At 40.4% G+C, this 12,921-nt stretch overlaps 1 protein-coding gene across 2 annotated transcripts; it reads right to left on the bottom strand.

Annotated features, from left to right (window-relative positions):
- Nucleotides 1-1,545: 1,545 nt before the first annotated feature.
- On the bottom strand, nucleotides 1,546-10,531 carry PTGR3 (prostaglandin reductase 3). 2 transcript variants are annotated; one of them, XM_081322572.1, is made up of 3 exons: nucleotides 10,262-10,531; nucleotides 9,945-10,164; nucleotides 1,546-3,493 (listed from the first exon to the last, which is right to left on the bottom strand). In XM_081322572.1, exons 1-3 carry the CDS (start codon nucleotides 10,338-10,340, stop codon nucleotides 2,569-2,571), a joined length of 1,224 nt encoding a protein of 407 aa, XP_081178698.1. In that variant the 5' UTR covers nucleotides 10,341-10,531; the 3' UTR covers nucleotides 1,546-2,568. The 2 variants fall into 2 exon arrangements, with proteins under 2 accessions (XP_081178698.1, XP_081178697.1); XM_081322571.1 differs by having other exon boundaries at nucleotides 9,945-10,496.
- Between the last annotated feature and the right edge of the window lie 2,390 nt (nucleotides 10,532-12,921).

Here is a 12,921-nt window from a genome sequence, read left to right as displayed (position 1 = left end):
CACACTATAGTGTTGTGTACAATATGAATCAACTAAATCACAACATCCAATAGAATGAATGCTGTGATTATTATTGCTTTAAGTTTTTGCGTTCCTTTAATATATTTGATAATTATTATAGTTAATTACCAGTTTTTCTAGTAACTGTTATATTTAGTGAAGAGAAATAATGCAGAATCTTCAAATGACATAAATTTATTGCTAAAACTATTAACTAAGATACAATAAATGATTTCATATTTAAGTGAATTATTAATTTATTGGCTGCCCAATTGAAACTGAAAGAATTTATACACATAGTAGTAAACCAAACTTGTTTAGTAGTAAATACTGGTAGTATACCAACATACTTAATATAGTTATATACCAAGCATGTTAGTAGTATATCAAACATGGTAGCAGTAATACCAAGCAAATTTAGACTGAAGTAATTTCTCTGACATCAGTGGATCTTATTTATGAAAATTAGGATTTATGGCATCTATGTAAATATTGTTTATAACTAGGCCCTCAAAATTAACTGTGAGATTCAAATATTAATAATGTGCACAGATGAGCAATTTGAAAAAGCTGATTTTTAGACATATAGCATTAATATATAATGACTTGTAACAGACCTAGACAAATACTTTGTATGAGTTACTTATGTCTAAAACTGGATATTATTGTTTTAATTTTTAATCAAATAAAATAATCAAATAAAATCATTATGACAGTGTTTCTATAAACGTTTCAGAGGATAGTAGCATCCAAAATGTACTTCAGTTACAATTTATCAACAACAAAAATTACCAGCTCAATCCAAAAGTAAGTTAAACTGAAGTATTTAGAAACAAGCCATTTAAATCCCATTGATACAATGGTGTATAGTTGGTTTAAGGCAGCAGTTCCCAACCTTTTCTATACCCGTTCAAAATAACGGCAACAAATTATGCATATACACTATAATTTTGAAAACCCAAGTTTCCACACTCTCTGGAATATCATCTCGCACCCCAAAGGGGTGTGAGCACTCCCAGTTGGGAACCCCTGGTTTAAGGGTTATGTCTGTAGTAAATTTAAATCCAATCTCTACTCAAAGAATGTTTTACACTTTTAAAAACTTGTTTCCAATTCTCCAAATTCTTAAAAAAAGTAAAAGAGCCGAGAACAGGAAACTAATATAGGATATTTAAAATGTATCATTTTGTCCTCTGAAGTTTCTGAAAAAAAACACCCTAGTTTTGAATCAGTACATGTACTGATGCACTTGGAAATCAAACATGTTTGCCTTCCCCAAATCCCAAATAGGATATACAAAGTGAATAGACATAAGGTGACTGTAGAAAGCTCTACTTGTAAAATGATTTTTTAAAAACATTGCATTTCAAAGACAATTATTGACAGCTCAGTTCTATTTATCTACTTAGATATAAGTTTTGTTAAGTTCAAAAACGTTTATGTCCCAATGGAACTTCTAGCCAAATAAATCAGGCATGAGATTATATTGTTGAACAAAAGGAGGAAAAACTGGATAATTGAATTACACTGTAAAAAATTAACTGCAAAAATTTTTATTTTAGTTTTAATGCTTATACTCAGAATTGTACAAAACAATCTCTTACAGAAATGACATTTGATCATATAGCCAAATAAATTCCATATACTGATGCCATTCTAATCCAACATTTTAATCTGTGCCATTTCCATTTTCAGAGATACAGTTTATATCTTCTGGTGCATTTCATTAATCGGAAAATTCCTGGATTATTTATCTTCAACAGAATTTAAAATAGGGTTAACATTAGAAAAGTTCTAGTAATAACAGTGTAATAGCAAGACAACATTTCAAATATAATTTTATAAGGCAACCAAATATCCGGAAATATAACAACAACAAAAAGCTGGCAAGGTTGATTCAAAAGTTAAAAAAATCATTTTCAAACAACATACACATAAAAAGGTCATACATGTTCTTACTAGAATAAAAATGTGTTATATAGAATACGCTTTGTAGGAAAAAAACTTTTTTTACAGAGAATCATTATCAAAATGTCTCTGCAGATTGTATGTATCACAAATCTCAAACGTAGTTTAATAGTGCAGTCCTATACAGATGTTTATAGGCATAATCAATCTGAGTATCAGTAGGGCATATTTCTGTGTAAAGTGCATAAAGGATTGCTGCATAATCCTAAGCATGTCTACTAAAAATGGCTACTAAGCCTTTTAAGGACAATGGGCTTCATCTTATTCAAACTTTGTAAGATTGCAGCTCCATATGCCTTCACATACTGAGTTCCAGAAGAAAGGTATGACATCAATTTGTAACAGTTTTGTACTTGCCTAGAATTATATTCAAATCCACTGCAAGTTGGAAATTGAAAATCTCCATACCAAAAAATGTGAAAGTAAATGTAATGCCAGCTACACGCTGCATTTTTAAACCACCCAAAACCTCTTAAACAAATCAAAATACTGTTTTGCTATTTTAATGTTACCCGTTGCCAGCTTTAAAGAAATTAAAGCATTATCGCCAAGCATAAAATGCCCATTTGCTCTGTTTTGATTTATGTCATTGTTCTGTTTTTACAGCTTACTGTTGACAGAGTGAGGTAATTCAACTACAATTTTTCCAATGTTTTTCCCCATGTACATATAATCTATAGCACGGAACACTGACTCTAAGCCAGTAAACTTGCTCTCTAGAGACAGGTCTCCAAAGTCCACCTCACAAACAATTTCTCTCTTTTCACACATTTCAACCAAGTGTTTCATAGCCATTTGGTAATGGGAAAAGTAATGGTTTAAGAAGAAACCTCGGATGCTGGCTGATTTTTTTAGTAACTTTGCTGGCAGCATTTCTGTGTGACTTTGTGGAAGGCCGGTAGGTGTTTGGTAGCCAGAAATTAACCCAATAATGATCAGGCGACCTTTGATAGCCAAGGAATTGATAGCCAAGTCATAAATCTCTCCACCAACCGATTCATACACAACATCCACACCTTTGGGGTACTCATTTTTGAGGACAGCAGAAATATTTTCAGTTTTATAGTTGATAGGTCGATCACAGCCAATAGATTTCAGAAAAGCACATTTTTCTTCAGTGGAGCAAGTTCCTATTACGTGGCATTTTGCCTTCTTTGCAAGTTGCACAGCAAACTGGCCAGTGCCTCCGGCTGCTGCTGTCACCAGAACTGTCTTCCCTTCAGACAATTCTCCAAGCTCTTTCAGACTGATATACGCTGTAGTTCCACTTATCAGAAGGGTCAGAAACTCTGGTTTCATAGAAGGTACGGGAATGGCTTCTTTAGCAGGCACAACTGTATACTCAGCAAAAGCTCCTGGTTTTACATAGGCCACAGACTGGCCTACAGTGTATTTTGCACTTGCACTTAAGCCCAAGGCCACCACTTCACCAATCCCTTCAAAACCTACATCAAATGGAGGCTTAGCCAAAGTGTCGTACCGGCCAGCTGTGTAGTTAATATCAGATGCATTAATGCCAACAAATCTAGAAGAAAACAAAAAATGTGTTAAGATCTTTTTTTAACAAGACTTGTTAAGAAAATAATTTCATTTAAATGCACAAGGCTGGAGATTTAAGTAATGCCTCTTCAAACATCTCAAAGGCTGCAACAGGAATTGTTTTGTGCCCCCCACTTAAAAATATTATTGTAATCAGATTTCACTTCTACTAATATGCAGACTTGACATTATAACTTCAAATGAAAACCTAAGGCATTCTTGTTATACATGACAAAAGTAACTAAGATAAGCTATGGAATAAAAACATGTTTTTTACATGGCATGGCATAGACTAGACTAGACTAGAATAAGCAAATATATTGACTCTGGCAGCAAATTTACATTTCAGATTGTAATAACACCTTATATGATAAATGATAATGTGAAGTATCAAAGTCCTCTCCAAGGTCGATGGACAAAAATGTTACTGCAGGCAAATTTAAAGAAAATTGATCTAGTGACTATAATAAATTTGCTTTTTGATGCAACTAATTTGCACATTATTAAAACATTTTGCTGTATATAAATGACTAAAACACCTTAAAAGAACCTTGAACAGAAAAAGTAAAATAGTGCACCAGTAGTTTGCATATATTGATTTTTAAGGGGTAAAAATGAGTGAAAGTATTAAAGATGGGCAATGACGTATGTTGTGATGCCAAGAAATAAGTTAATTGAAGAGAGAGCCAGTTTTATTTCCACCTAAGTTTAAAAAGAATCTATGCTGATACGATTGTCCTTTATATCCAAAAATAAATAAATCTTGCCATTTAATTATGCATGAGGATGAAAAAATACATTAAAAAAATATTAGTTTCATACCCAAACAGGGAAACTGTATGTGGATTTATGGGGATTTGAAATCATTTACATGTATAAAAATTACCAAAGTAAAGGAAGCTCTTTGGACATTTCTAATTCTAAGAAAACGGGCTGGTTCATTATGAAGTGTTCTCATATGTATGATACAGCTACAGATACAGAAATATATGCCCATACATCCTCAGCTGAACAACTTCTGCAGTGTCCAATCCTTTATACAATTTAGCCTGCATCTGCAGCAGAGGATACCTTCGTTCTACTTATGGGCTCTTCGGGAAATCAAAACAAAACCCAAGTAGCTTTAATTTACGTCCCGTCTACCTCCTGTAGTGGAAAAGTAAAGCGAGGAGTAAAAGGGAGAGAAAGATTCTAAAGCCTTAAGGACGTGAGAAACAAAAGATCGGGGCAGCAACGTGAGGATGGCAGAAGGCTCAACTACGCGAAGAAACTCTTCTTCCCTTACCTCGCCTATCGAGCCAACTTCTCGCAGGAAGTTTGCTACCCCGAGAAGCGGCGGTTGGGCGGGAAGCCGGCCCTATTTAGTCTCGCATCCCCTGCTTCTCCACTTCACACAACTGATTTGTGCTGCACGTAGAATGTCGCCCCCCCCTCCATCTTTAGCCCAAAGTCAAAGAGATGGCGCGGCTCGTCTGGAAAATTTCTGCCTCCCGCGAGCCTAATTGTTACTGCTTTCACGCCTCTCCAGCCTTTTTTTAACGCCCCCCCCCGCCTTTTCCTCCAGCCGAGGCAAAGGTCCCGCGCTCTCGGCAAGCGGCTTCTTTCCAGAGCGCAAGATCAAGTTCGAGGCTTTGATTCGGTCTCGAGACTCCCGGACCTTGTTTTCCCTTCAGCTCCAGCCTCGGGTCTGAAGTGAAACTTTGCAAGAGCGCAGGGCCGGGTTGGGTACTCTGCCTCTCCGCAAATGCCGAAGCGGAGTTGCCCTTCACCACACGCGTTTAGACAACTTTTCTCCGCCTCAGCCCGTTTTTCCATTTTCTTCCTTTTTAACTTTGGTAACGACCCTCCTTCCCTCCCTCCCCCCCCTTCTATGAGGTAAAGCAATGGAGAGCGTAGCGGCGCGAACTTGGGACGTAAACAAGGTGGCTGTCTGGGTGGCGGCGTCTAATAATTCCGTTGGCCGAAGTGCTACTACACGCAGCACCTTCGTCCAATGTATCTGAATACGCTCTGCTGAGGGAACCGTGTTTACTTTGACTCCCGCTGGCCGGTGTGCCTAACGAAGGCGAAGTGGTTACAGAGCAGACAAGACGACTCCGTACGGCTCCGCCTGAAAGGGAAACTGCTGACAGCAAAGAGTACCTTAACCCGTTGTCAAGCTCGACTGGAGGGTGGAAGGCCACTGGGTGATCCTCTCCCAAGCACCACTACTTTTCTCTCCTTATGCCAAATACCGGAGGCCGTTTCCACTTCGGGTTTTCCCTGTCAAGTTTTCCAGGTGCTTACGGTTGCCTCTTGCCAACTTTACAAGAGCTTTCCCCCCCCCCCATAGAAAAGAAGGGCAAAAATGGCAGGATTGCCCAGCAAAAATCTAGGGAGGAAAGACAGGGTCGCAGAATCACCACGACAGCAGCAGAAGGTCAAGTAATAAACCCAGTTAGGTTTAGCAACCTTTCTAGTCCCCAACACCCTGATCTTTCAGCAAGTTCTTCTTCAGAACATAACTGAACAATTTAATCTCCAGACTCTGCTTATTCCCTTGTCCCCATTCAGCACAAAACATCACTTTTTTTTAAAAAAAAGTTCCCATTTTAGCAACCCTAAGGTTAGGGAAATGTTGTAGGCGTATATCTGAAATTGTGGTGACTTTTTAAAAATGGATGAGCTTTTGTTACAGACTAAAGAATTATTCCCACTATTCTTACTAGAAATCAGCAAATTTCACTCATACACCATTATTGCACAACTACTTGGTTGTACAATTATCCCATTACCCTGTTCACTTTGGAGCTTTACACGCTCAGGTGAAAGCCCCATTGAAGCACTGGGTAGACAGCAACAGAATAGTAATGTTTCACTGAAATTAACTGGACAACTGCGGGCACCATTGGTTTGTATCTGTTTGCAAAATTAAGTCCCAAGTCCAGCTTGTTCAAAGGGAAGGAGATGTGTGGCCTTTCCACAGTAACCACTATTATCCAGTAAATTAACCATTCGACCTAACTGATGTCCTACCCCTGCTCCTCCTTTACCCTTTGCATCAAAGTAGAGGCATCCAAGCCTTTAACAATATTCAAACCAGCGAAATGCTTAACTTAAACATCCAAGTCCCCCACTTTCCATAGGGAGCAAATTTAGATTAATATGTGAGATGGGAGGGGACAGGAAGGAATGTTTAAAGGAGGTTAAGCAGCTTGTATGTCTTACTCAGAAGCAACTTACTCCCTCAGAAGACCTGATATGTAGGGCAGGAAGCCTGAACAGACAGAGAAAACAAAGTCACCAACACCAAGAAGGGGGGAGTTTAACCCAAACAATCTGTAGGAGACAATTATAGCAACTCTTCCCACTTTTTTACACTTTCTATCAGAATCTACCCATCTTCAATTTCTCTTTTGCAGATTTTCATACCAATAGTTCTTATTACATTGCATTTCTATAGAATCAGACACTTGCCACATATTTGCTGCTCATACCTGTGCTGAGTCTTGCATTTGCTTATGAACCCAGCAATTAGCAATCTTGGTTGAGACAGAGGTGTATATATCTTCCTAAATTCTGTTTAGTATGTTTAGTTTACTATGTTTGTTTCCTGGTCTTGGTCACAAATTCACACTGGTCACAATACAATATAATGCACTGCTGTATTTCCCATTGACCTTTTTCTCTATAAATATTGCAGGGGGCTTATTTCTTCTATTGAAAATATATCCTACTGCATATCTATTTGGTTGTGAGGATAGGCACATTTTCCAAGCAGAGGCAAAAAGAGAATTTCATCTAAATTGAAATCTTGTTCTAAAAAGGAGGAAAGTTAAAGTCAAATGAACTTCAATAGCCTAAGGCAACATAAATGTCATTCAGGCATGCATGGGTATAAGAGTCACAGGCAAGACAAAATGTAAAGGTTAGCTCTGTACTATAAGTATGTTAAGGTGAGTAAGTAGTAAGTCTGTAAGATAGAGGTGATATACTTAAACACCTTTTCCTGCCTTCTTTCCTTCTTCCATGCCTCGTGATTGACCAGAATGAATTTTCAAGGCTAAATAAATCCAGGTGACTGCACTTATTCTACTGAGAGTGCAAAGACTCTTTTCCAGGCTGCAAAAAATGTGTGTGTGTAGACAATCCTGAGGAAGCTTTCAAAGAGTAAAAACAGGCATCAAAGAACTATATTCTTAACACACTATATTTTGCACTAATGAGATCTCTGCGCTTGCCAGTGTGAGAACCTCCAGGAAAAAAAAAGGAGGGGGAGGGCAGGAGATCACCTCACACAATCCACACGACACAAAAGTTGTGAACTCCCAACTCCTGCAATTTCTCACATGCACGTTTGCAAACTCAAAATGTGTTTACCATAGAGAGGGGGGAGGGGAGAGAGAGATGGCCTTGTAGGTTTGAGACTTGGCATCCCTCATTCCTCCAACCTAGGAGAGCACACAAGAATTCTCCAACTCCCCAGAGAGCCCACCCAGCAGAAAGGGAAGGGTGGGAAAGAATTACATTGGAAACAAAATAAATTGCATGCATAAATTTTCAAATTGCAGGGGGAAGGGGGGGGAGAAAGTGCTGTAGAGGAGGAGATTTGAGAACAAGGGCGTAACAACCTTTTGATGCCAGTGGCAGTCAGGAAGCACAGTATATGGTCCTGTACCCTTTTGTATTAGCCAGTTCTCTTCTTTTCTTGCCGAGAAAGTGAATTTCAATGTACCCAGAGCTAGATATCACTTCCATATTTAATATTAGCAAAGGTTCAGATGCTTCCTTTCTAAATGCTGCCTTCTGATAACTGCAATAATTCAAACCTTTTACATCAGAGAGGATAAGACTTTATAAATGTGCGTAATGCTGCACACAACATACAGTATATACATTCTTATGGTTCAGGCAGAGCTAGGATAACTATTGTCATCTGTATTAACACCTGACTTTGTGAGATTCACAGATCATTTCATTTTAGTCATTGTACTTTATCTAGTTGAATCTACCAGATTCAATAGGGCTAAAAAAGTAGTGCAAGGCAATTTCAGATTATCCCAAAGTTCCTACAGCCACATTAAAAGAAAACATTTTAGGGACAGCAACGCTGAATCTGAATAAACTCCTCTTAAAAGATCTTCCCACAAATCAGAGATTAAATTACCTCTTTCCGGTAATGACAGCTTCTTCTTCCCCCTGCCTGATTTTTAAGTTTTTGGCTCTCAAAAGTTGATTTTACACAATAGAAGACCAGACAAAATCCATTTGTAAAAACTATATTCTGGACAGCTATACTGTCCAATCACCTTTTTTTTTTGCTATAAAATGACCCTACTACATAAAGCAGTGCTCTGCGCAGAACTGCAGAACAATAGTCATATATTGTCAAAAGCCAATGGCTTCCATAGAGCTCGCAGGAAGTAAATGGTACCAAAATCGGTAAGGCCTTACTTCCGTGTAAAAGGAAAGCGGTTGTACACCTTCCTCCCGCATCTGCTTTTAGTCTTGCTTTTGTTGTGAAAGGGGAAAAAAAAGGGTAGTGGAATTAATCGGCTGAGGAACGACAGGGAAAGGTGGGTGGCAGCCCCATACCATGGAGGTCCCTCGCTGTCCTGTTAATTCAGCTCACGCTTAAGGTTAGTGACGTGGAAGACTGCCGTGGGGAGGGGAGAAAGGTAGTTTTGTACACAACTTCCTCTAAAATAATATCTAGAGTGTGCAACATGCGCGCGCACCCAACCCGAGATGACGATAAATAAACCTAAAGCTGTAACACTACGTCCCAAATGCTCGGCACGAACCGTACGTGGAGATCCACACAGATCTGCCAGTCTATTGTATAGCACAACTAGCCCTCGCCTATCCAGGGCGGTACAGCAAAGAAAGGGCAGCCTACCCATACCCTTGCACACTCAGTGTGGATACTAGGCGCAATCCTACCCAGCCTGGGAGGGGCTTGGAAATTCATTTCCTGGTTGGCGAAGTTCCTTCTTGCACCTTTATGTCACTTACAGGCTCGAGATAAAGTCGCTTCACGACTTTTCTCATCTTTTCCTGACTGGGTGATGGATTTTTTTTTCCCGGAGGAGGGGGGAGCATAATTGCCTTCCCACTTCTTTTTGTCCATAAAATGCGGAGGAGCGGCCGGACGGCCATCAGAGTCAATTGAACGGCCGCTTTGCGTGCACGGAAGTGTGCACCAGGGGCTATGTGGAAGAGCATTTGGGATAATAAATTATGCCAACAGTCGTCCAAGGCAGATGATGCAATTCGAGAGGATCGCAAAGAGAGGGGCGGCGTGGGGGGGGGGGCGGCGGCACCGGGCCCTTTGCTGGGAAAAGATTCGGGGCGGGCAGCAGCGGGAGGAATCGCCTGCTCCCTCCTCACTTATGGCGAAGGTGCCAAGCCTTGGGAGTGGGAGGAAAAGGAGGCGGGAGGGGAATAGAGTCTCTCACCTGTTTCTAACAAGCAGATCGCCGTCTCCCGGGAGCGGCACGGGCACGTCATGGCGAAGGGAAACAGCCTCTCGGAAGTTTGGATTCAGCTTAGTCGCTACCAGTTTCTTCATGGAAGAGGGAATGGACGAGCCTTGGAAATCCAGAAAGTGGCGCGAGTAGGACATGTCCACGATAGGCCGGATCGGAGGAGCACTCAAACAAGCCCGGGAAGATCTCCCTGGAGAAATCAGATGCTGTTGGTTCAGCCAACTGTGCCAAACTCCCCGAGACATCAGCCACACACTGATCCGCCCAGAGAAACTCATCTTACCAACCTTTCGCTGCTCTCCTGGACTCTCCAACCCAGGAGTCTTTCGCAAGTGTACAGCCCTCCAGCACAGGCAGGCTCAGCATATTGCGATTTGTGTATGTAAATAAAGTCTAATGTAGCGAGCCGCCGCCTAGCTCCAAGTCCTCCCTTTCCAGCCCCTCCACCACTCGGAAAGATTAGATCAGCAGTAGCAGCCGCTGCAGCCGTTTCGCCTGCGGCAGACCTTCTGTGTCCTGTTTTTAGCTTTCTTTCTTTTTTTTGTAAAGCACAAAGTTCGTTTCGGAGCTGAGCTGACTTAAAACTTGCTGCTGTCGCAGGAACAACCCCCCACCCCTCTTGTGCGCTGATATGCTTTGTGCAGCCCAAGAACAAAACGGGCAGAATCACACAGCGTTCAACTGCGTGGAGAGAAACATGAAACCGAAAGGTTGCCTTTCACTCGGGGAAGGAAAACGTACTTTTGGGGGAGAAGAAAGAGCAAATCCCCGACCTTATTCTACATTTTTCGGTGTAGGAGACTGATCTGTTTGTTAAAGGAAGAGGCTATAGATTGCATATTCCAGCTTGCCGTATCTAGCCTTCCCCCCAGCTCTTTCCTTAAAAAAAACAAGAAACACCCCCCCCCGGATCTGATTGTTTCTAAACCGTTCCTATATAAAAATAGAGGGGGAAAAAGAAAAGAAAACTCGAATGTAGGATTAGTTCAGTAAAAGGTTAGGCTGGGAGCAAGAAGTTGCAGCTAATCTGGCAATGTTATTAGCAGCCTGCTAGAGCCGCTGGCTGCTGAGACAGGCCCCTCCCCTTCCGTGCGAAACGTTCACTTCCTCGTAAGGTGGTACAAATCAAACCAGAGCCGCTTGCAACCGCGACTGGAAACTGCGCTTGCACTAGAGTGAAAATACTGTAAAGGCACCAGAGATTTACTGAAGGACCGAAAGCATATTTTAAAATCTGGACAGGCGTGCATATGTGAGCTCCGAAGATAGTAATTGTAATAGCATTAGCAGTGGTAATAGCAATGATAATAATAGGAATGGACTGCTTCCTATGTTCTTCTGTCCTCGTGGCTTTATAACGTTCCCCCTATGACAAAACAGGCTGGAAAATGCATTGGTTGCTTTTTTTTTGCCCCCCCCTACCCGGACCCTGTTAGATATGGTCTTAAATAATGTTGCCATGCGTTTATTTTTGGCTTCAGTTTTTTTTATCTCTATGATCGAGCTTTCAAATTTCTGCTATTTCAGTATTGCTAGTGGAAAGATAGTGTCTGCTTAAATTACAGCTTTATACTTATCTATCTGGGAGAAAGCTCCACTTAACTCCGGAAATTTATTTTTGAGGAGAGAGTGCGCTACCAAAAGAGTAGTTTTTATACATCCACTTAACAGACCCCCCCCCCACACACACAACATTACTTTCGAGTAGGATTTGCTATGCAAGATGTTTTAGGTGCAAATCTTTGATGTTGTCAGATGCAGACAAACTAGTGATCTAGAGTTGTGTCTGAAAGTGTATGCCCTGGGAATCAATGCTTAGTTTTAATTACAGTAGACACAAAACAGCTTTGCACAGGTTAGAATAGGAAAATTGCTTATTCAACTCTTACAGTGATTTCAAGTAAAATGTTAGAAATCCTTTCTTAAAAGAGTTAAGTTTTATTTAAGAAATCACTTTACCTTTTACACAGTTACCATTTGTTTTGTTTTTTAAAGATTCTAGGGGCAATTACAATGTAACAAAATTATTTATCAAACTTCTTAACCTCCCACTTCCCTCCTAAAGTAATTTCTGTTTTTTATATAGCTTATCTATTGCTAAAAAATGAGCTAGCATTATTTTTCATGTGAATTCTTTTACAGTTTTAAAATGCCTCAATGTAGTGTGGTGGTGGACACTTGCTTTACGTGTGACTCCCTTCCCCAAACCTTGGCAGTCAAGCTCCAGAGAACTTGAACTGTGCAGTCAGTCAGTACCTACCTGCCTTTACAGCCAGACTATCACTATTTGAGTTCTACTGTACAACAAGCCTCGTTTTCCTGGAACAATAAAATAAAATAAAATAAAATCTCTGCTTTGGTGTTTTTATGGTGTGTTGTTTAGTCTGGAAGAAGCAAAACAAAAAGCAACCCAAAGAAACATTGAAATTAAACAAAGCAATTAAAAAGATTGACAGCTATGGGTTTGTATGAGAGCTATTTGTAATTGTCAGGGTGACGTTGGCAAGAGGAGGAGGAGTAAAAAAAAATCTGAAGCAGGAAAAGCAGCTCGATGTGTCTGTCTATCAGTTGAGACTGTCTGAAAGCTCTGGGATCTGAATGTGTTATATTTCAGTGAAATGAGAAGAGAGGAAGAGTGGGTCTCTCTCCCAGGAGTTTAAACTGGGGGGGGGGGATAGGTCACGTTAATCTCCCATCCTGTGAATGTCTCGGCTTTTCTCTGGACACCCCACCCCCCCATCTTTCACATAGTATCTCTGGGGGTTGCCCGGTGGGTGCTTTTGTTTGTTTTCTGTTACAGATCGAGATCAACTATAAATAATAATCCCTGTTAAAAACGAGTTTGCGTTATTCTAGTATCAGAAGAAACGGCGATTTTTGGAAGAAAGGGAGAGAGGGAGGGAAGCGAGGCATTAAAGTAATCCTCTTCGGTGGTGCCACTGTTTGA

This window comes from Vipera berus (assembly GCF_964194415.1).
Source record: "Vipera berus genome assembly, chromosome: 3".
Taxonomy (NCBI): domain Eukaryota; kingdom Metazoa; phylum Chordata; class Lepidosauria; order Squamata; family Viperidae; genus Vipera; species Vipera berus.
This window is presented reverse-complemented; position numbering and strand designations above follow the sequence as displayed.

Coding starts and splice junctions, on each gene's coding strand:
- PTGR3 (XM_081322571.1), bottom strand. CDS start 10,252: ATGAGTTTCTCTGGGCGGATCAGTGTGTGGCTGATGTCTCGGGGAGTT. Junction 3,494..9,944: donor GATCTGCTTGTTAGAAACAG/GTGAGAGACTCT, acceptor GTTTTCTTCTAG/ATTTGTTGGCATTAATGCAT.